General features: G+C 38.8%; 1 protein-coding gene across 3 annotated transcripts in view; it reads left to right on the forward strand.

Annotated features, from left to right (window-relative positions):
* Nucleotides 1–2,691: 2,691 nt before the first annotated feature.
* LOC121294628 (ubiquitin carboxyl-terminal hydrolase 47-like) overlaps nucleotides 2,692–24,375 on the forward strand; it is a 28,335-nt gene continuing 6,651 nt past the window's right edge. The window contains exons 1-16 of one of the 3 annotated variants that reach the window (XM_041218528.1): nucleotides 2,692–2,930; nucleotides 16,576–16,770; nucleotides 17,330–17,443; nucleotides 17,668–17,821; nucleotides 18,443–18,539; nucleotides 18,645–18,790; nucleotides 18,928–19,007; nucleotides 19,164–19,313; nucleotides 20,631–20,726; nucleotides 20,826–20,978; nucleotides 21,343–21,495; nucleotides 21,991–22,122; nucleotides 22,271–22,347; nucleotides 22,809–22,864; nucleotides 23,212–23,324; nucleotides 23,443–23,547. In XM_041218528.1, the coding sequence (XP_041074462.1) occupies nucleotides 2,886–2,930; nucleotides 16,576–16,770; nucleotides 17,330–17,443; nucleotides 17,668–17,821; nucleotides 18,443–18,539; nucleotides 18,645–18,790; nucleotides 18,928–19,007; nucleotides 19,164–19,313; nucleotides 20,631–20,726; nucleotides 20,826–20,978; nucleotides 21,343–21,495; nucleotides 21,991–22,122; nucleotides 22,271–22,347; nucleotides 22,809–22,864; nucleotides 23,212–23,324; nucleotides 23,443–23,547 (1,866 nt within the window). In that variant the 5' untranslated portion in view covers nucleotides 2,692–2,885. The other 2 variants (XM_041218529.1, XM_041218527.1) reach the window with 2 other exon arrangements.

Below are 24,375 nucleotides of genomic sequence, written 5' to 3' on the forward strand. Positions count from 1 at the left end.
CCCCGAGAATCCTTCCACTAGGGCTGCTGAGAATGTGCCCGCTTCAAGCCTGGGTGAATACGCTCAAGGTGCACCCGGTCCGAGATCGGTACTGGGTGGTGAGAGTTTCCAGACAATGCCGGAAGACACTGGAGTGCTGGCTCTGTCCCGGCAATCTACACCCGGGTCTCCCCTCTGATCCCCTCACAGAAGGGAAGTGATCACTACAGATGCCTCCAGTCTGGGCTAGGGAGCGGTCTGGAACGGGAGAGGAATAAGAGGTCAGTGGAAGGGACATTGGCAGGAAGCGCACATAAATGCGCAAGAGCTGCAAGCAGCGAGCCTGGCGTTATCACATTTTTTTGCCAGCAATTAGCACACAAACATGTGCTGGTCCGGACGGACAACACCACAGTGGTAGCCTACATAAATCACCAAGGCGGCCTGCACTCACCGGGCCTTTACCACGCAGCACACAATCTCCTGTTCTGTACGCACAAAAACTTACGTTTCATCAGGGCAGTTGACCTCCCCGACGTGGACAACAAGGCAGCAGACCTCCTGTCCAGAGGAGCTCCAGACAGCTCGACGTGGAGGCTGCATCCTCAAGTGGTGAAACAGATTTGGGAGAGGTTTAGACCAGCACGAGTTGACCTCTTTGCCACAGCCGAGTCCACTCATTCCCCCAATGGTTCTCCATGGAGAGAGACAGGGGCCACCTGGGAGTAGATGTGCTAGCTCACCCCTAGCCACAGGGGCTCTTGTATGCATTCCCTCCACTACCTTTAATATCCCTGACACTAGAGAGGATCAGGGTGGAGAGAGCACAGGTTCTGCTGGTTGCACCCAGATGGCTGAGGTGCCCCTGCTTTACTCTCCTCTCCGACATGTTGTCGGATCAGCGGTGGCAGCTCCGACTGCGCAAGGACCTCCTGAGCCAAGCGGAGGGGCTATTATGGCACCCAAACCCAGCCCAGCTCCAACTATGGGTCTGGCCGTTGAACGGAGCCATCTATTCAGATGAGGTTTGCCAGCTGCAGTAGTAGAAACACTACAGTCTTCTAGGGCATCGAGCACTAGAGCCCAGTACTCATATAAATGGAAAGTTTTCCAAGACTGGTGCCTTGCCGAAGGTCACGATCCGGTGACTTGCCCGATTGAAACGATATTAACCTTCTTACAACACCTGTTTAATGCAAGAAAATCAGAATCCACTTTGAAGGCATACCTGGCACCAATATCAGTGTGCCATGACAATGTGTGCCATGAGACGGTGTGCCATGAGACGGTGTCCCCTGGGGCACATTTCCTGGCAGAGCAATTTCTTAAAGGGGCTCGGAGGCTTCGTCCTCCCATGAAAATTACGGTCCCCAGGTGGGATCTAGAACTGGTACTGCGGGCCCTTATGGGTCCCCTTTAAGCCCATGGAGTCCCTGTTTCATTAAAAGTGGCATTTGTAATAGCCATTACGTCTGCCAGACGAGTAAGTGAGCTTCATGAGCTGTCCATCGATGACACATGTATGGCTTTCAATGGGAATGACTCGCGGGTAGCATTAAGAACAAATCCATCCTTTTTGCCAAAGGTGGTATCCTCATTCCATATTAACCAATCAATGGTTTCGGAAACTTTCAGACCTCAGAGGAGGACTGTAGACAACATACGCTATGCCCAGTTCAGGATCTGCACTGTTATTTGGATAGGACGGCATCCTGGAGACAGTCCAACCAGCTGTTTGTCTGCTACGGGTCCCACTCTCAAGGTCAGGCCCTATCAAAGCAACGTCTAGCGCACTGGGTGACAGAATCGATATGCTTGGCGTATGAACAGACGGACTCCCCGTTACCGGGGGACATTACGGCTCATTCTACCAGGGGCCAGGCAACTTCGTGGGCTTTCCTTCATGGCGCCTCCTTAGATGAGTTATGCAATGCTGCTACATGGACAGGTAGTCAGACATTTGTGCGCTTTTACCGCCCTGATGTGACAAACCGAACGAGACCCTCTCTGGGCTTTAGTTTTGCAGGCGGCAGGCCCTTAGGCGTCATGTGGGCTCTGTTGCTATTGCCGTGGGGCTGTACTGTCGTTAATCTGGAGCCACGACAGCTTTGGTACAGCTTTCCCATTCGGTATTGGTTGTCATTCGAATTGAAAGGGAACATTAGGTTATTACCATAACCCTGGTTCCCTGAAAGAGAATGACAACCATTCTCCTTTGAGGTCGTGTCCCCAGCCGACCTCTGTTTTCGAAAGAAAATGGCGAGGTGCTACTGTGAGGACGTGCCTCTTCAGCAGGGGGTGGGCGGGACTTCCCCCTCACAGCAGGGCCCTGATAGGGCAGCTTTTGTATATTTGCTCAAAGATTGACGGTCAGAGAGGCTCTTCCCATTTGGTAATGGTTGTCATTCTCTTTTCAACCCTCAATATTCCAGCTCTCCAATTTTCATCAGCTCTACAATAAATGACGGCTTCTTTCACACAATGAAGTACTGCTTTCTCTTTTTTTGATAATTAAATACACTTCTAGATCGACAAAGTTTTGCTACAAAAACATTTTGCACAAATAGTCGACGCCACCCTGTGTTTTTTATGTTAGACTAGCGTTGGACAAAAAGTAGGAAATTCGATACGGTTGATTCCTGCTGGATGTTAAAAGAGCACTACGGAAATGACGTGGATCGCATGGCAAATCTCGCGACATTTGAAGACAGCCACCCCCTCCCCTCCCCCCCATTGATTGCTGTTTATGTATTATCGATAGATTATAACACGAACATTTCTCTGCGTTTGTTTTGATTATTTATTTTCTTTTTAAATGTATAGACAATGACCCGGTACGCCGTCCATAAGCGGTCTTGCTGACTCCCAAGGTTGGGTAACTGTCCGTTTAAACTGTCTCAGTGTAAATGGAGATGGTTCCCAGCGAAGAAAATCAGATCGTACCGAAAGAGGTAAGATTGAAAACTGAAATTAGCAGAGGCAGGCCGTGGTTCCTTATTTACTGTGGTGTTTTTGTACGGTAAACAAACAACGCTTCCAACCTTAAGTTAGGAAAGGGCCCGGCAATAAAGTAGTAGAAAACACACAGCCTATTAAACGTGGTGTTTGGCGTCTACAGTTAAAAAAACTAAATTAAAACAAGTACTACGCTGAATATAACAATCAACAACTTTACGAGAAAATGAGTGGAGTATTTTTCTTTTAAAGATAGATTTAAAAAAAAAAAAAAAAAAAAAAAACCGTGTCGGATTTTAATAACAATAGTACTGAACGCTAGGATGATTCTGTATATACGCAGCCTTACGTTATCGGTCAATGCTGTACAAGAAATATGTTCAGGTAAGGTCTGTTTGTTTTTGCGTTGTATTACCTGTGTTCAATAAACATGGTTCCGATCATTTTCTCAAGTGTTTCTGCTATGTTGCCAAAGGAAATCAAATAATTAATGAAAGCCGTTTGCATTGTTATTGATTGGGTAACAATTTGGATCGTTTGCAGGCGCAGACTGCCAGTACCTACTAATGAACCCGTGCACTGAAGGCTTTGATTTGATGGCTAAAAAAAAAAGCATGCAGTAATATGCTGTGATGATTTGCGGTTATTGTTAATGATAATTGATCGTTTGGAAGCAGATGTGGAATTGGTGAAACATTGGAAAAAAAAAAACAGTGGAATAATTGTTTTTGTATTGCAGATTAAATTAAAATCGCATTTACCATTTGTTTAGCAACAAGGTTAGTCTGTACAGAACCGGGAGTTTATGATCAGTTACATGTTTGAAAGAAAGTGGGATGTGCAGAACTCTCTGTGTGTGTATGCATGCATGCATGGGTGAATGGATGCATGGATGGATCCGTGTGTGTGTTTTGTATTGTAGCGACCAGCCCTTTTTATTTTCTGTAGCACTTTGTATCGCCAATGGTAAATATCGTTCAGAGCGCTGTTTCGAATCTGCTATTCAATCTAACTGTGTACTAACTAGGCCTGTGCATTTTTTAACCACAGATTAGTCATCTGATTAGGTGTAGAATGTAGAGTACAAAAGTTATGCTGCAAAACCTGTAGGTCCTTTTAATTAATATTGCAGGTTTCTGGGATGTTATTTATTTCTTGCATATTTAGGACACTAATGAGACTGCGTGGGTGTCCTTTTTGCCATATTGGTGGGTGATGCTAAATGAAGTATGATTACGGTATGCTAAAGCTTAGGCCTGCTGTTCTTAGAATACTGTAATCTGGTTTATTGAGTCTTTTTGTTTACTTAAATAACTGTTACACAATTTCTCTCCTACAAAATGGCTTATGTCTGACAAAATAAAGAAAATATACTGGTAATTATTCTCCTGGGTATGAAAGGTCTCAATGCAATTTAGGCTGCCCAGTCCATCTTTGAAAATTTAGTTAATATGATGTATGAGTTGTTTTTTTGCTAGGATGTTTGTCCCAGTATATCTTTTATATGCAGTTTAGTCTAAATTGATCAGTAGTTGCCAGATGCACAACAATTAAGTGTAGTCCTGCAGTTGTCATATAATGAGTAATGCTTCATATGCAAATTGTGGCATATTTTAAATATACATTACATTTGATTTTACAAACTCCTTTGTTATTCAACCAGCCACCTTTTGCTGTAACATGTCATGTGCAACACTTCTGTTGTCTTTTAATTTGTTAGTGTTACACTAAAACAATTTGATCCAAATACAAACCCCAAGGTCCCAATTAGTTTGAATAAATAGTTTTTACAGTAGTAAACAAATCCAACATTTTTTAATGTTGCAGCTTATTGGTATTGAACATTGTGCATTGTACATTACTGGTTGGTTTCACAGATCCCAGTTAGCACTAATCTTTGACATTATGTAAGGTGTACTGTACCAGACTGGAAATGGGCCCTGGCTTATCCAAAACAATTGTTTTTATTTTATTTATTTATTTATTTATTTAAATAGGACCGGCTGCTATTGGTAAATTTATTATTTTCAGTTCTTACAGCGAGTAAAAGGAGTAGCCATTCTGAACAACTTGACCTACACCGAAACATGTCTTGATAGGATCAGTGCTATAGTTCAGAAAGTATTGTCTTCAAGATTACACTACTTGGCTAATGCATCAATCTATTAATTTGTCATACAGGGTGCAGCCTGGGTAGAATGATTTTAGCTGCTTTAAAACTGCAGCACATGCTTAACCGACACTCGTAAAGTGGCGTGTATTTAATATTTTTTACTTCTGGGCATTTGTTTTTTTAATTAAGTTATACTGTAACAGTTTTTAGGGTTATAAACCATACTAATAATTGTAATAATTGTATAATAATAATAATAAACACTACAACATTGTTATAAGTAAATGACGTAGTCTGGACTATTTCACTTTGAAGTACAGTATTTCCTTTAATGTAAATTACTGCCTTGCTAGGTGATGATGACATCACCACAACATAGGTGATACTATAAGGGGCTGTATCTTTTGTTCTGTGCTCGACTTTGCTTGTCTCAGTCATTCCTCATAGGTGCTGTAAAACTGCTTTCAGGCAGTAACCTCTGTTTGTTGCTTGGGATAGGGCCACCTATTGTGTGCCCAATATGTAAATTGCCTTTATTGAAGTTACGAGTTTGTCCTTTGTGTTCTCATTTGGATCCCTTGTTTGTGGTTGTTACACAATGGAGTATGTGTGTCCTCATGCTATGGACATCCATCGTGACTCTACGTTTCTGCATTAAAAATACATATCACTCATTTAAGTGTTTTTACTCTTGCCTGCTTATAGTATCTGCAGCTGTTTCAGCTGACTGTATGCCATATTCAGGCAGCAGTAACAGCCTTTTTTTAATTCGTATGGCTAGTTGGTGAGTGAAAAAAAAGAACACCTGCTAGCACAAATTAAAACATTTGACAGCATGCAATTCTCCAGGGTGAGCGAGCCTGCAGTATTGATATTTTCATCAACCCTGTAATCAGTCCTATAAAGCACGTATCTAGAGTTAACATGTTACATAGTTAGTTCAGTATCATGATATAGAAAACTGAATCATAATTAATCCCAAAATACATAAACTCTGTGTGTGTTATTTTGTTGGCTAAAGGAAACACATTGTATCTAGTAAGTCTCTACAGCATGTACCAGAATAGTAAAATGGCAGATCACAGCTTTGTTGTATACATAAACACTGGCACATACCATTTTCATTCCATTCCAGAAAGCAGTTGCATCACTATTTTGCTAAAAACAAGTTTAAAGCATTGCTTCATTTAGTCATTCTGAGCATCATGTTTTTTGTGCTTCATCATTGTAATATGAGTCTCAGCTTGACTTTAGAGATGATGCAATTCACTGTCGAGGTAATTGGTAAAAATCACATGTTGTATAGTGTGTGGTGTGTTTGGCAAGATACCAAGCAAATGCATTCTGATTGGCTTTTCTTCTAGGAAGTGGCCGACAATAACGCTGGTGGTGTAAAACAAGGAAGTAGAAAATGTGCATTCTGATTTGGCTTTTTTTTGTTCCTTTCATCTCTTACAACACAAATGAAAACCCAAGAAACCAAAAGGAAATCATAAAAATTTCTTTTTTAGGTTTTAAACAAATGGTCTATATATATATATTATAATATATATATAATAATATATATATATATATTATATATATATATATATATATATATATAATAGGCTATGTATGAGTGTGTGTATATCTCAGTGGATTTTGTAAATAGCAGATGTAAACATAGGTTGAATGTTCAGAGTCTTTGTTTTGTTTTCTAAAAAGAAATTACCTTCAAAAGCAAGCCAGGCCTAGTTTTCACAAGTGTGCCACCCAAATGTTTTGCAGTCAACTGTAGGGTGTGTATGAGAAGACTGTAACCGTATTGCTAATGTTCAGATTCTTCATCAATTTGATATCAAGTTTCAGAAGCAAGAAAAATTGTGAACTGGTGCCTTCTGAACAGGTAAGATGAACAAGTGTAGAACATAAGAACATAAGAAAGTTTACAGGAGGCCATTCGGCCCATCTTGCTCGTTTGGTTGTTAGTAGCTTATTGATCCCAAAATCTCATCAAGCAGCTTCTTGAAGGATCCCAGGGTGTCAGCTTCAACAACATTACTGGGGAGTTGATTCCAGACCCTCACAATTCTCTGTGTAAAAAAGTGTCTCCTATTTTCTGTTCTGAATGCCCCTTTTTCTAAACTCCATTTGTGACCCCTGGTCCTTGTTTCTTTTTTCAGGCTGAAAAAGTCCCTTGCGTCCACACTGTCAATACCTTTTAGAATTTTGAATGCTTGAATTAGGTCGCCACGTAGTCTTCTTTGTTCAAGACTGAACAGATTCAATTCTTTTAGCCTGTCTGCATATGACATGCCTTTTAAGCCCGGAATAATTCTGGTCGCTCTTCTTTGCACTCTTTCTAGAGCAGCAATATCTTTTTTATAGCGAGGTGACCAGAACTGCACACAATATTCAAGATGAGGTCTTACAAGTGCATTGTACAGTTTTAACATTACTTCCCTTGATTTAAATTCAACACTTTTCACAATGTATCCGAGCATCTTGTTAGCCTTTTTTATAGCTTCCCCACATTGCCTAGATGAAGACATTTCTGAGTCAACAAAAACTCCTAGGTCTTTTTCATAGATTCCTTCTCCAATTTCAATATCTCCCATATGATATTTATAATGTACATTTTTATTTCCTGCGTGCAGTACCTTACACTTTTCTCTATTAAATGTCATTTGCCATGTGTCTGCCCAGTTCTGAATCTTGTCTAGATCATTTTGAATGACCTTTGCTGCTGCAACAGTGTTTGCCACTCCTCCTACTTTTGTGTCGTCTGCAAATTTAACAAGTTTGCTTACTATACCAGAATCTAAATCATTAATGTAGATTAGGAATAGCAGAGGACCTAATACTGATCCCTGTGGTACACCGCTGGTTACCACACTCCATTCTGAGGTTTTTCCTCTAATCAGTACTTTCTGTTTTCTACATGTTAACCTCCCTAATCCATGTACATGTGTTTCCTTGAATCCCAACTGCGTTCAGTTTGAGAATTAATCTTTTGTGCGGGACTTTGTCAAAAGCTTTCTGGAAATCTAAATAAACCATGTCATATGCTTTGCAATTATCCATTATCGATGTTGCATCCTCAAAAAAATCAAGCAAGTTAGTTAGGCACGATCTCCCTTTCCTAAAACCATGTTGACTGTCTCCCAGGACCCTGTTACCATATAGGTAATTTTCCATTTTGGATCTTATTATAGTTTCCATAAGTTTGCATATAATAGAAGTCAGGCTTACTGGTCTGTAGTTACCTGGTTCAGTTTTGTTTCCCTTTTTGTGGATCGGTATTACGTTTGCAATTTTCCAGTCTGTCGGTACCACCCCTGTGTCAAGAGACTGCTGCATGATCTTGGTTAGCGGTTTGTAAATTACTTCTTTCATTTCTTTGAGTACTACTGGGAGGATCTCATCCGGCCCAGGGGATTTGTTTATTTTAAGAGCTCCTAGTCCCTTTAACACTTCTGCCTCAGTTATGCTAAAGTTATTTAAAACTGGATAGGAACTGGATGACATGTGGGGCATGTTGTCAGTATCTTCCTTTGTAAAAACTTGTGAAAAGTAATCATTTAACATATTTGCTATTTTTTTTTTTCTTCCTCTACGATTTTGCCATTTGTATCTCTTAAACATTTAATCTCCTCTTTGAATGTTCTCTTGCTGTTGTAATATTGGAAAAACATTTTGGAATTGGTTTTAGCTCCCTTAGCAATGTTCATTTCTATTTCTCTCTTGGCCTTTCTAACTTCCTTTTTGACTTGCATTTGCAGTTCTGTGTACTCTTTCTGTGTACTTTCTTTTTGGTCCTTTTTTAATGCTCTGTAAAGTGCCTTTTTTCGCTGAATATTTTTTTTAATTGATCTATTAAACCATTTTGGCAATTTAGTTTTACATTTAGATTTGTCTACTTTAGGGATATAATTGTTTTGCGCCTCTAGTACTACGTTTTTGAAGAACAACCATCCTTCTTCTGTGGGTGTTTTCTCTATTTTACTCCAATCTACTTCTGTTAGTCTCTGTTTCATGCCTTCATAGTTTGCTTTTCTAAAATTGTAAACCTTAGCTTTAGTCTTTACTTTTGAGGTTTTAAAAAACACTTCAAATGAGACCATGTTGTGGTCTGAGTTTGCCAGTGGTTCTCTGACCTCTGTTTTAGTTATTCTATCTTCGTTATTTGAAAAGACTAAATCAAGGCATGCCTCCCCTCTAGTGGGTGCCTTCACAAATTGTGTTAGGAAGCAGTCATTTGTCATTTCCACCATTTCTATTTCGTCCTTCGCGCTACCCACCGGGTTTTCCCATTTTATTTGGGGGAAGTTGAAATCCCCCATTAGTATGGCTTCTCCTTTGCTACACACATTTCTAATGTCATTGTATAACAGATTATTGTGCTCACCGTCTGAATCTGGCGGTCTATAGCATGCTCCTATTATTATGCCTTTTGAATTTTTGTCTGTTATTCTGACCCATATTGATTCGGTTTTATTTTCTTTGTCCAGGTTTAACACCTGGGCTTCAAGACTGTTTCTTATGTATAGCGCTACCCCTCCTCCTCTTCTGTCCTGCCTGTCTTTCCTATACAGTGTATACCCACAAATATTATATTCGTCCCCATCACTCTCAGATAACCACGTTTCTGTAACACCTATCACATCATAGTTACCTGTTAGTGCAGTAGCTTCAAGTTCTAGAATTTTGTTTCTGATACTTCTAGCATTTAGATAAACACATTTAATGGTTGTCTTACCTGAGTTGTTGTTCTTGTTTTGATGCGGTCTCCCTTCTGTTTTTTTTGTTGATTTCTCCCCCCTTCCTTTCTAGTTTAAATGCTTCCGAACCTGCTCGAGGATCTTTTCTCCAAGTAGACTAGTTCCCTTGTTATTTAAATGCAGTCCATCCCGTCTATACAGATAGTCCTCGTTGTAGAAAGTGGTCCAATGATCAAGATAGGTGAAGCCTTCCCGTGTGCACCACGTCTTCAACCATTGGTTTTGATTTATTATTTCCAGCTGTCCATATGGTCCTTTGCAAGGTGCGGGTAGTATACCAGAAAATACCACAGTTTTGGTTTTCTCTTTTAATTTCCTTCCTAGCTCTCTGAATTTGTTTTGCAGGGATTTTGGTCTGTCTCTTCCAATGTTGTTTGTACCGATGTGGACGACTACTACCGGGTCGTCTCCTGTTCGTTCTAGGAGCCTGTCCACGTTCTCAGTGATGTGCTTGACCGAGGCTCCCGGAAGGCAGCACACTGTTGTAGTAAGGGGGTCCAAACTGCGAACTGAACTTGCTGTGTTTCTCAATATGGAGTCCCCAACAATCATGACCTCCCTTCTTTTTGCTGTCTGGTCACCACTGTCAATAGGGTCCTGGATGTTGTTCCTTTCATTCTCTTGTTGTTGGTTCTGCTCATCACAATTCTGAAGTGACTCAAATCTGTTGGTTGTTTTGATTTCTGGTGGTTGTGTTTGACGAAGTTTCTTTTTTTCCCTGCTTCTGCCTACCTGAACCCAGCTGTTCTGACCTTCTATCTCCCTGGTGGCTTTCAGTCTGTTAGGGGTGATGCAGACTTCCATGAATTGTGGGTGTGCCAGTTCCTCAAGATCTTGTTGCTGTCTCACTTCTTCCAGCTCCATTTCTAGCATGCTTACTAGTTTATGCAAATCCTGGATCGCGCGGCACTTTACGCACACTTGGTTTAGCTCTGCTGGGTTTTCTCGGATTTCCCACATCAAGCAGGTGTCACAGATTACTGGCTTGAAGACCATGTTGAGGGTTTTTTTTTTTTTTTTTAAGTTTAGTTTCTTCTGCAGCCGTCAACCTGCTTTCAAACTGCTTCGAAACTGCTCTGTACTTTTCCACGCTGTACTTCTCCCACTCGCTGTCGCTTCCACTCGCTGTCGCTGGGAAGACTGCCTCGTTTAACTGCGTTGTTCTGCTGTGCTGTTGGCTCCTCCCCTCGCCCGTGTCTCAAAACGGCGCTGAATTTGAATCAGCTGCTCCGAGTTTCAGCTTGTTTGTTATCACAAAAAACACACGCGGCTGTGTTTCCCCAATGTCCTCTGTTTTCTGATTAAAGCAATTCAAGATGCAATTTCTCCTTTCTGCTTCGAAACTGCTCTGTACTTTTCCACGCTGTACTTCTCCCACTCGCTGTCGCTTCCACTCGCTGTCGCTGGGAAGACTGCCTCGTTTAACTGCGTTGTTCTGCTGTGCTGTTGGCTCCTCCCCTCGCCCGTGTCTCAAAACGGCGCTGAATTTGAATCAGCTGCTCCGAGTTTCAGCTTGTTTGTTATCAGAAAAACACACAGCGGCTGTGTTTCCCCAATGTCCTCTGTTTTCTGATTAAAGCAATTCAAGATGCAATTTCTCCTTTCTGCTTCTAAACTGCTCTGTACTTTTCCACGCTGTACTTCTCCCACTCGCTGTCGCTTCCACTCGCTGTCGCTGGGAAGACTGCCTCGTTTAACTGCGTTGTTCTGCTGTGCTGTCGGCTCCTCCCCTCGCCCGTGTCTCAAAACGGCGCTGAATTTGAATCAGCTGCTCCGAGTTTCAGCTTGTTTGTTATCAGAAAAACACACGCGGCTGTGTTTCCCCAATGTCCTCTGTTTTCTGATTAAAGCAATTCAAGATGCAATTTCTCCTTTCTGCTTCGAAACTGCTCTGTACTTTTCCACGCTGTACTTCTCCCACTCGCTGTCGCTTCCACTCGCTGTCGCTGGGAAGACTGCCTCGTTTAACTGCGTTGTTCTGCTGTGCTGTCGGCTCCTCCCCTCGCCCGTGTCTCAAAACGGCGCTGAATTTGAATCAGCTGCTCCGAGTTTCAGCTTGTTTGTTATCAGAAAAACACACGCGGCTGTGTTTCCCCAATGTCCTCTGTTTTCTGATTAAAGCAATTCAAGATGCAATTTCTCCTTTCTGACTGCTCTGTACTTTTCCACGCTGTACTTCTCCCACTCGCTGTCGCTTCCACTCGCTGTCGCTGGGAAGACTGCCTCGTTTAACTGCGTTGTTCTGCTGTGCTGTTGGCTCCTCCCCTCGCCCGTGTCTCAAAACGGCGCTGAATTTGAATCAGCTGCTCCGAGTTTCAGCTTGTTTGTTATCAGAAAAACACACGCGGCTGTGTTTCCCCAATGTCCTGTGTTTTCTGATTAAAGCAATTCAAGATGCAATTTCTCCTTTCTGCTTCGAAACTGCTCTGTACTTTTCCACGCTGTACTTCTCCCACTCGCTGTCGCTTCCACTCGCTGTCGCTGGGAAGACTGCCTCGTTTAACTGCGTTGTTCTGCTGTGCTGTCGGCTCCTCCCCTCGCCCGTGTCTCAAAACGGCGCTGAATTTGAATCAGCTGCTCCGAGTTTCAGCTTGTTTGTTATCAGAAAAACACACGCGGCTGTGTTTCCCCAATGTCCTCTGTTTTCTGATTAAAGCCTCGCGGTCTACTACGTAAAATTTGCGACATCTAAGAGTGTGCAGCGTACACGGACGCTGCGACTGACATGAAAGTTACGTCAATGAAGAGGGTTTCACAGTAAGGTTAACGCGAGCCCTTCCGACTGTGCTACTTTCTGGCTGTATATCAGTATGCAGTTTTAAAATGAAAGTAGATCATTTGAATATGAAAAATGTATATCCAACTAGATAGTTTTAGTATTGTGCGCTATTAGAGTTTTCCATTGTAGTGCCTTTACCTGTTTCAGCCATAGCCAGGACACCTTTTGTATCCCAAATGAAAGCATGGGTATCAATTGCTGAACAAATGCAATCAACTTGTGAGTATTTTAACCTCGCTGAAAGTGTTACTGGTTAAGTTTTATTTTTAATACAGTGACTACTGTTTTAAACACATTCAGGGTTCTCCCCAGGAATTCTGTGCAGGCGGGCAGCAGAACGGAAAAACAAACTTGCCTTACCTTAAATATATAACACGACAAAGAATTAGAATAATGTGTTGTCTTTCGTTGACTTATCTGGTTGCTCTTTTTTATGTTCTGCTTTTTCTTTTTCATTACTGTTTTTTTATTACTGTGCTTATTCAGGCACTCTATGATTTGACTAGGGAAAGATAACGTAGCGTTATTGGAGTTCACAAAAAAATGTAACCTTTTCACTTCTTTTTTAGCTTAATTGTTGAGCTTGTTGCTTAATTTAAATTGTTTTCTTTAAGTTTTCAGGGCATTTTGTCTATTTTTGTATTTTGCTATTCTACATTTTTTTTTTAATGCAACTGTTCATTTTAATAACACAGCAGTTCGCACACATTAGCCGGCACACATATAACAGGCAGTGGATTGCGTCGATTGCCAGGTTATTTTGCCCCCTTTCATTCATTGTCACTGTTTTTGCTTTGAAAATAATTGGTTATTTTTTTAGAAGTCATTTTTAACGTTTTAGCCTGTAAGCGCTCAACACAGAAAATCCACCCTTTCAACTTTGATTAGATAAATATTGTGTCAAGACGTAACAGCTGTCATGTGGTTCCAAGATGATTTTTTTTTTTTCACCCAGCAATGCGCAACTCGTCTAGTCTGCTAAAAGCGCAATCAGTCCTTATTGATAAAGGCACAGTAACATCTGCAAGATGGGTGGATCGGGTCTTTTCAGCCGGGTGGCGACAGCCACTTCGCCGGGCGACCTGTCCGGCTGAAAAGGCCTGGGGACAACCCAGACATTGTATATTATGAAAAATCTGAAATTTAGGAAATAGATGTAAAAATATATCTGGTTAGGCACTGCCTTTAGTATGCCATGCACTGAAAATACAAATATGTGAGTGGCTGAATTGTTTGGATATACTGTAACTATGTATGTCAATGAATGAGATTTGTTTTTGGACATAAAATGTCAACAGTAATGAACAGCCATAATTCTGTTAAAATAAAGTTTTTTTTTTTTTTAATTATTATTATTCCAGTGTTATGTACATTGATGTGGACACACGCATATTCTTTTCAGTTGTTAATTGTTACTTTTGATTTTTTTTTTTTTTATAATCGGAAGTGTTCCAATTTGAATATAACAAATTCAAGACTGGAATTAACCAATGCATTATACGTGTTTTTAGTTTGGTCAAGATTACTGTAGGGGGGACATCATACAGGAGAAATGAAACCGGTACATGAATTGTGAGGAGAAACGTTAACACAATCGGCACTCGGCTTTTATTTAACAAAATAAAAACGCTTTTAACAATTATAACCGGTTTTATTTGTTGGCCAAAATAAACAAACACGCAACACAAATAGTACAGTGTTACAAGATGGCACCTCGCTTGTCCTGCAAAACGTTCGTCCTGCCAAACATAATAATAAAATAATAATACAACAAATACAAAATACAAAACGTAGTATGCACAGGGGCAGGGAGTACCCTGTCATATAGTTATTGGATCTTCTGTTTAAAAAAATAATAATAATAATACAAATAAATAAATGCTTCTGCTTTATTTTGAAAAATAAAATGGCAATGCATTGATTACACTGTGTAACAAATTATTATTTTTTTTTTGTTCCTGGGTAGTAAGTGTTATTTCCTAATTGCTTATGCCTCAAAAGTATAGAAAATGGCTATTATTCCCCACAAACTTTGCTTTTGTGACCAGGACAGTGATATTTCAAAATATCACTATTTCCAATGGGAAAACAGGCCAATGTAAATACAGTATAATCGTAAATCTCGAAAAACTACTCACTTCTAAATCTTTTGTAGTCATCTTTGTATTACTTTAGTATAAATACATGTTAATTTGGATTCATATGTTGTTTTTTTCTGACTTTATGTGAACGAAAAGACACACATTTGCCCATTTTCCCATTGGAAATAGTGATATTTTGATATATCACTGTCCTGGTCACAAAAGCAAAGTTTGTGAGGAATAATAGCCATTTTCTATACTTTTGAGGCATAAGCAATTAGGAAATAACACTTACTACCCAGGAACAAAAATTGTGTTGCATAGTGTTATCATTGAGAAATGCCTATACGATAATCAAAAACAAAATTAGGGTGCCGGTTGCACCACTATAGAAATATATTTAAAAGATTTTTATTTATTTTTTGTGCTACTGATGTAGAGTATTGCTTTAAAAGCTGTCACTGTATCTAAACAGAGTTGATGAAAAAACATTTTGCTTTATTATAAGGTTGTTTCTCCCCCCATCATAGGGTGTGTTTTGGAGTTGCAGACAAAGCATTTTTGATGAAATGAAGAAAAAATTCTCTCAGGTAGTCCTTTGAATGCAGTCCAGCAGATTGCTGTTGGAACAACGTGCGAGATAATAGCATGCTTTAGTGCGGGGGCATGTTTGTTAATAACCTTGCATAAGCATGGGATCATTTTTAGTTTGTCTGTGTGATTCTATATTGACTATGCAGCACAATACTAATAAGCAGAACTTGGAACTAACGTAGTGTGTTGTGTTTTGACAGTGACAGCAGGAGATTCTGAACCTGATGTACCGTAGACTTAATATACAAGTCGGGGATTAAATATGACTTCCGCCTACAACTAACTTTAATGTCAATGAAGTAACTTACAAAAATGATGGTGATTAAGTAGATTCAAGAAAATGCACAGAGTCCTTTTCTTCAGTCAGTTGCCAGGTTTATTGAAATATGCAGGGAGTCTGGTCCCAGGTACAGGACAAACAGAATACTCAACATTACAATGTTTGCATGACATTAAATACCCTTCTGTATAGATGGTCCACCTCCCCTTTATCTGACACTTAACCAATGGTCAAGGTAATTTAATTTATTGTGTGAGTGTTAATGTGTGTGTGTCTGTGTGTGTAGTCTAGTGTGACAACCTCTGAACTCAGTGCATTCTTCACACTCCTGGAGACAAAAGGTCCATACATCTGCCTTTTGCTATCTCCTTGCGACCCCCTTTGATGCCAGTGGGATTATCTTGTTTGATCTCTCTGAAGTCTTTAGAGCCTGTTCCCTTCTAGTCCACAGCATTGTTATCTCGTTAGCTTGCAGTCATTGTTGGGCAAGAGTTTGTAGACGCAACATCTCTATCAATGGTTAGCAGTACATGCAATTTGAGCCAAACAGTCTGCTATCTGCAATATTAGTCTCTTTTCAGAAAAGAACACCAGTATAGCTCTGCCAGTCCACATGCGTAGCAAACCCCTAATCAATTCTCGATCCATGTTTTCCAACAGTCAAGGTCTTGGCTGTATTCTGCAGTTGCTGCCAGTAATTCTTTATTTTTTTAAATATTTTAATTGCCCAAATATAGTACAGCCTCCAAACATTTTAGTTGATTTACTGTTGGATAATTGTCACCATACTGCATTCTAGGTATTTGATAAATCCTTAACGCTGGTTAAAGTGATTGCAGATACTGTTTTTTCTTTTATTATGATTATGGCCTACAATTTGCTAAATTTTTAATAATCATACACGACAGGGTGCCTTTCTTTTGTAAATAACTTACTAAGTATTGCGTATTTCATGTATATATTTTGTTTGCAAACAAAGGCTTTACTCAAGTGTCATGGTATTTAAGGAGGCACATCTTCTTCTGTTTGTTTAGATTGAAAATGCTGCAGATGAACCTCGCGTGCTGTGTATCATTCAGGACACCACCAATGCGAAGACCGTTAATGAGAGACTTACCTTAAACCTCCCTGCTTCAACCTCCCTCAGAAAGCTCTTTGAGGATGTCGCCTCCAAGGCTGGCTATGTAAATGACACTTTTGATTTGGTGTGGGGCAGCCCTACAGACTTGGTAAGCATGTGATTTAGATACAGTTCCTCTAATATATATATAATATATATATATATATATATATATATATATATATATATATATATATATTGCTATCTAAACGGCAGAATCGGCTGCCAGGACCAGTAAAAATCCTACTGGTAGTAATATCTGACCTAATCACCATGTTGCTGGATCCTCAGCTGATGCACTATCCTTGCACTATTGTACTACTACGATATCATTGTAGATATAAATTGCTGGAATCCTCCCATTGCATCTTATTTCATATTGTACTGTATGAGTATAATTTGCACTTAATGTAAACTATACTGTATATAAATATTGACCTTGCAGTGTAAACCTGTATTGCCTTGTAACACCTGTAAGTCTCCTTGGATAAAGGCGTCTGACAAATAAATGAATAATTCTATCTGTCTTCTGTATCTATCATTGTAAACATTAACTTTTTTTAAAAATAGTTTTGTGGGAGAAATCAACTTGATACAACTGTTGTTTTTATTTGATTCTATTTTATTTGATTCTCTTATTTTATTTTATTTTGTATTTATTTATTCAGGCTCCCCTGGATCACAGTAGTGACAAATCTCTGTCAGATTCTGGCTTTGAAGCAGGGAAGAAAAATTTTCTACATCTGACTGATAAAGATGGTGAACAGCCTCAGATAGCATCAGTAAGTAGAAACTAATAAAAAAATGACTACATGCATAAAGAAATTGCAGGTACTGTAAATGAAAAAGTTAACCCACAAGATGTTCATGTTCATATTTATTTGTATCCATGATCAGCTTTGTTTGTGCATGATATTACACTGTGCATGTGAGGTTTGTAGGTTGAATTTAGTGTCGAACTGGTGATACTGTATCCAATAGTTAGTCACATTAAGTTTTATTTTAGGATGAATCGGGTACAGCGGACAGCAGTGGCCTTGATGACAGCTCTCAGGACAGATTCGTTGGTCCTCTTCCTAGAGACAGCACAGTCGGCTGCAGCAGCGACTACAGCAGCCAGAGCTACTCGTACTCCTCTATCCTCAACAAATCAGAAACGGGCAAGGAAAACATTGCTCTGTATTAATCTGGTTGTGCATACAATCATGGCATTGCCAGCAATGCAGTAAATACCGAAATGGTTCTTCATCTCCCTTTTTCTTTTGACTATTGCCCTTGCGTAGGATGGTTTGTTAAGCTTAGGTTAGCGCATTATATGCCGGTGGGGGGGGGGGGTGACACCACTGTACATCAGCAACCTAAGCTACTGTACACAAAGGGAAGTGGTAACATGCGAAAAAATACCCCAAAAAATAAGTATATAAATGTCCCTAAATAGAATTATTACAAATATACAGTTTAAAAGTATATACTGTACAGCCAGCATTGATATTTGTAGGTACAAAAAAAAAAAGTAACTCAGAGAGCCATCAGCCTTTTATGAAAGTTACCAAACTTTAGAAAACTTTATATTTCCATTTAAGTTAAGCAATATTTCAGTAGGAATTGGGCATTTCAGAATTGGTAAGAATGCCCCAAATAAATATCTTAGAAATTTCTCTTCCAACTTTTTGCAAACTGCATAATCTTTAATTATGAGAAGCTAAATGTAAATATTGCACTGATATCTCATAAACATCTTACGTGTTAAATAATGAATATTATCTTCCTTTTTTCTGTAGGATATGTTGGTTTGGTAAACCAAGCCATGACATGCTACCTAAACAGCTTGCTGCAGACCCTCTATATGACTCCTGAGTTCAGAAATGCTCTGTACAAGTGAGAACTACTCAACATATTTTTAATTTGCAGAAATGTTTGATATAAAAAGGAACTTGCTTAAAATAACATGCTTTTTTCTGTTATTTGTTTCTTCATCTGTAGCTGGGAGTTTGAGGAGTCTGAAGAAGACCAAGTTACCAGCATCCCATACCAGCTCCAGCGGCTCTTTGTTTTGTTGCAAACCAGTAAGAAAAGAGCCATCGAAACAACAGATGTGACCCGCAGCTTTGGTTGGGACAGCAGTGAAGGTACTGAAGCTGATTTTACATTTTAACAGTGTGGTTTGTTCCTTATTGTAGAATGTTTTTTGTCATACTTTACTACAGTACAGAAAATGACTAGTACTTGTATAATTCCGTCCTTATTTCTTCTGTGTTTCACACAGCTTGGCAACAGCATGATGTGCAGGAGTTATGCAGAGTCATGTTTGATGCGCTGGAGCAAAAGTGGAGACAGACTGAGCAGGTACCCAATGAGTTGCTAATTAGAAATAAAGCTTTGCTTGAAATCACATGAGAGTCAGCACATGGACAATTTCCAGGGTCTCACACCCAATGCTTTTTATGTTCTCTGATGAATATGTATTTGCCAAATCTTTTTTTCAAATTGTTTTTTCTCGAGGCTGACCTTATCAATCAGCTGTATCAGGGCAAGTTGAAGGATTATGTACGGTGTCTGGAGTGTGGATATGAGAGCTGGAGGGTCGACACTTACCTTGATATCCCGTTGGTCATCCGACCCTATGGTTCCAGCCAGGCATTTGCCAGTGTGGTGGGTGAAATGTTATATATTGGCATGCCTAAGTTCTACTCTGATTGGTTGACACATTTTGCTTGGATTAACTATTTCTAAGGAACCACCACTGTTTTTGATATATATATATATATATATATATATATATATATATATATATATATATATATATACACCACCCACTCGATATATCATGGGTGTCGGGGTCCAATATAAATTGCTATATATTGAGAGCCTCAATATAACGAGAGACCCATAGTAAAACAAAACTGTGGAACCACTCCCTCGTTTTATCAGGTGTGTCAGGGTCCAGTATAAATCATCTACGCAACCTGCTTTTTATCATTTTTCTTGTAAAAAAAAAAGAAAAAAAAGCACAGTTTTAATTCATACTGCGGAGGGGAATTGCATCTCATCAACTTCAGTCTTCCTCTCCTTTCTCAAATGCTCAAACCTGCTGCATTGAAAGAATCCATTCAGAACAAGCAGCAGACTTGTTAGGGAGCTTACGTCACTGCCTTGTTGCTTTTGCTAGCATTGCTGCCACACGAACACCGCACTGGCTAAAATAAAAACCATTTCAGCCAGTAGATATTTAATTTGCTTTGTGTTATTGTGCAATATGCGTGTATATGATAACAGTACAATATTAATACTTTGTTTTGAATTGTTTTGTATACTGTTGTTTGTGATGTTCAGTAGAAAATAAAATGAACAGTAATTCTAAGTGCCTATTGCAGCTAAGCCATACGCAGTTAGTCAGTAAAAATGGGGATACAACTCCAGGATCGCGATATATCCGAATTCGCAGTATATCGAGGGGTGATATAATGAGGGGTGTATAATATGTATATATATATATATATAATATATATATATATATATATATATATATATATATATATATATATATATATATATATATATATATATATATTATTTTAAACTGTTTGTTGAGTGAGTGGGTCCATGTAGAAATCAAAATGCACAGAATTGCAGGACTTTATTGCTCTTAATTTCCAACAGCATCCCCTAATTTTGTCAGTATCTTTATAGTCATAGCAGGATTTGCATTTTTGACATTCTTTAAATATGTTTGTTGTAGTACCTTCTAGAGGCCTAGGTGGAGATAATCAGTTGTAATGTACTGTTAACTTGAAGCCTGTTGTGATGATTCCCAGGCAACTCAGAAGAGACTGCAATTCATAGTCTTCAGAGAATGTACTTGACTATTTAAAATTGTTGTACTTTATTAATGAAGCATTGTTTTGCTGTTGTACAGTTCGAACAATTCATCAAAAATATAAATAGCTAATAATGACATTTATGAAACAGGAAGAAGCACTTCAAGCATTTATTCAGCCAGAGACTCTGGATGGCCCCAATCAATACTTCTGTGAGCGCTGTAAAAAGAAATGTGATGCACGCAAGGTAAAGCCTGCCACACAAGAAGATATACAGAAATAAGTGCTTGCAGACTAAGTATGTCAAATGCTTCATTTTAAATCTTCCATGAAATACATGTTTTAGGGCTTGAGGTTCCTGCACGTTCCATACCTGTTGACGCTCCAGTTAAAGCGATTTGACTTTGACTACACCACAATGCATCGGATTAAGCTGAATGACCGTATGACTTTTCCCGAAGAGCTGGATATGAGTCCTTTTATTGATGTAGAAGATGAGGTAATTTTAAGGGTGTTTTTTTCTGATAAATGTTCTCTAAAGCTGGGGTTAATACTTTTTTAAAAAAATTAAGTCAAATGTATTTTACATCTGGAAAAACTTCCTGAGATTTGACTTCTAATCTCAATGCTCATTGCATTATTAGAAACATTTTAATGATCTGCTATTTATTTAATAGATTTAGCTAGAATTTGCATTACATTAACCTTTGCCAAAGGCATGTTGTATGTAAATAAACACACCTGCTTGTGAATTAGCTCTAAAACTAAACTGTCTATCTATGTATGTATGTCTTACGTAATCTGTTGCTATCACATTTAGCAGTACCAAGCCAGAAAGCTGAAATTGTTGTCTTTTTATGTAGAAATCGCCTCAAACTGAGAGTAGCACAGACAGTGGAGCTGAAAACGAAGGGAGCTGCCACAGTGATCAGATGAGCAATGATTTCTCCAATGATGATGGCTTTGATGAAGGAATTTGTCTGGATAACACCAGCAGTGCAGTTTTAAAATCTAAGGTACTTCAGGTAGAAGAGGAGCAAGAAATGTTAACCCTGTATTCTTACTCAATCCGTATACACAAATACAGTTGTAGATATTCCTTAATGTGTTTCTAAAGTTGTTTTTTTTATTTTTTGTTAAAGCTCTCGGTTTGCATGTCTATTATATACGTTACTTCCTATGTAATTTCACCACAGCAGTATTATTGAGGTGGAAGCATATCAGTGGCTGCAAAGTCAATGGGGGAAGCAGCTGGTTGTTTAATGACAGCAAAGAAGGTGTTGAAAGGGTGGACAGAATTTTGCATATGATAATATGACCTAGGAAGTACAAGGTTACCAGGCGATCTTAAAGGACAGCTTTTAAACAGAGACATCTAAACCTAGTTTGGTTTGACAAATGAAAAATATGTTGCTAAATGCTTTCAAAACTGTATGTCAAACCTACAACTGGAAGTGCGTAACAGAAGTTTTTTTTTTTTTTATATATTTATTTTTTTTTATATATTCCAGAGTTCTTTAACTTATGAACTCTTCTCAGTCATGGTCCACTCTGGAAGTGCTGCTGGGGGACACTACTACGCTTGCATCAAATCGTTCAGCGACAGCCAGTGGTACAGTTTTAATGATCAGCATGTTAGCAAGGTAACACAAACCTGTTTGTTTTCCTTTTCGTGATACAGTAAATGGGAATAATTTTTTAACGGTTTTACTTTATTTTGCACACATACAGTAAAACTGACCTTATGCATGCTGATTTCTAGTAACCACTAAATAAAACTCTATTCTACAGATTACCCAAGATGACATCAGGAAAACTTATGGTGGAGCTTCGGGAAGCAGAGGCTTTTACTCCAGTGCCTTTGCCAGGTTTGTGGGTTATTGCTTTTTTATTTTGGCCTGGTTGCTCTGACATTGAGTGGGGTAAGATAAGGTTGCATCATGCAGCATGTTATACCAAAACATTAGATTTTTTTTTTTTTTTTATAATGTATAGTTGTACGTTTCATTTTAAACATTAATCATAATTGTTTTAATATTGTATTCACACCCCGAAGTCCTTAATGACCTTAACGGCCAGCTTTCCATCAGAATGGCCAGTTGTATGCAAAGTAAAAGTCCAACTCAGTCATCTGCTATTGTATAATTATTAAAGCCTTTGTAACCCAGATTGCTGTTTGCACTATTTTAGAGAAAGAAAACCAACTGAACAAACTAGTTTGGAACAACTTGGAAGATAAAGCAGTGATGGTATTGGTTTTGTAACATTAATGGTGTGTGTTTTAGCAGGGTAAGCATTAATTGACAAACCACTCTCTTAATTTCAACAGCTCTACAAATGCATACATGCTGATTTATAGGCTTAAGAATCCTTCAAGGAATGCAAGTAAGTGTCTATCTGCTGGTTCTGCAACTCACAGAGATTGTTTGAAGTTAAGAAAATGTAAAACAAAAAACAGAAAACTGTTGCTGAAAATAAAAATATTCAGTTAAGGATGTTAAGTCTATTCCAAATGATTTTATATAAATAAGTGGTGCATTTTACTGTATTTGTAAAAAATTAAATTTAGCTAATTCGATTATACCACTATCATTGCTGAATATGAATGATATGGTTTTCTCTCACTAATCCTGAATTTCTTTTCCCATCAGTATGGATCCTAACTTACAATTATATGCTTTGCAGTGTGTGTGTGTTTTTTTTAAATGTATGATTGTACATTTTATTCCTAGAGTATTTGGATGTTCAAGAATTTCCAGAGCATATAAAGTGTCTAGTTCAAAAAGAGAAGGAGATGGAAGAGCAGGAAAAGAGGCAACGTGAAATTGAACGCAACACCTGCAAGGTATGATGCGGAAACAGGAATGCATTTAAATGTAATTGTTTTAATATTGAATACAATTTAATGTTGTATTAACCTGGGTGGCTATTGTCAATACAAAAAAAAACCCATTTTCTTTTAGATTAAGCTGTTTTGCATGCACCCTGTGAAGATGATAATGATGGAAAACAAACTTGAGGTCCATAGAGATAAAACACTGAAGGAAGCTGTGGAAATGGCATATAAGGTATGTATTTTAAGGAGGGCACAATACTGTAAAGACAGAATTAACCACTCACTAAAGGGATAGAGATAGGCAGCTGGTTATTCAAGGTACCCTTTTCACCATTAACCCTTTGCAGTCCATTTATTCAGCTCTTGTGAAGTCCAATTTATTTTCACACGTGCTGTTTATTTTACACGCACTGTAATTTTCTTTTTCTCAGAGTAAAACCGGTTTAAAAGGCATTGAATCGCAAAAGGGCACTCAGTTCCAAATCTACAGCCAAGCCCCACTCCTTGTTCGCTGTATTTTTCGCATACCTCTTTATAGACGTGCATACTGAAAGTCTCTCCTGATTACTCATTTTATCACCAAACTCCTCAGTAGTGCGACCTAAGTCATTATTTTATTTCTATAACATCTCCAAAAAGCTCTGCAAATGTCAGTGATATTCTTTGAGCGCTGGATGCAGAAGCAGCTACTTCCTTTATGTCTGTGTTTTCTCTGTAGTGGATGGGGCTATGAGATTCACTCCTTTTATTTTTTCACTGTTTCATTCGGCTCCTATCAGTCTCACTCGGCCATTTGAAAGGTTTTGTCTGCTTTTTCCAGAGAAAAAACGACTAGAGACCTGTGCTTTACGTCTTTTTGATGTTGGACAGGGTCCGACATTGGACTGAAAAGGGAAAATTTTAATGTCAGACCTGGTCCAACATAGGACTGCAAAGAGTTAAAAATAAATAAATAAATAAATAGAAAATTAAATAACCTCTGGGAGTTTACTGGCTAGTGACGGCCTAATTTCCAGGGCTTGTCTGTGAATGTGAATACATGTTTTTCAGTATTTCTAAT

This window comes from Polyodon spathula, chromosome 19 (genome assembly GCF_017654505.1).
Source record: "Polyodon spathula isolate WHYD16114869_AA chromosome 19, ASM1765450v1, whole genome shotgun sequence".
Lineage (NCBI taxonomy): Eukaryota > Metazoa > Chordata > Actinopteri > Acipenseriformes > Polyodontidae > Polyodon > Polyodon spathula.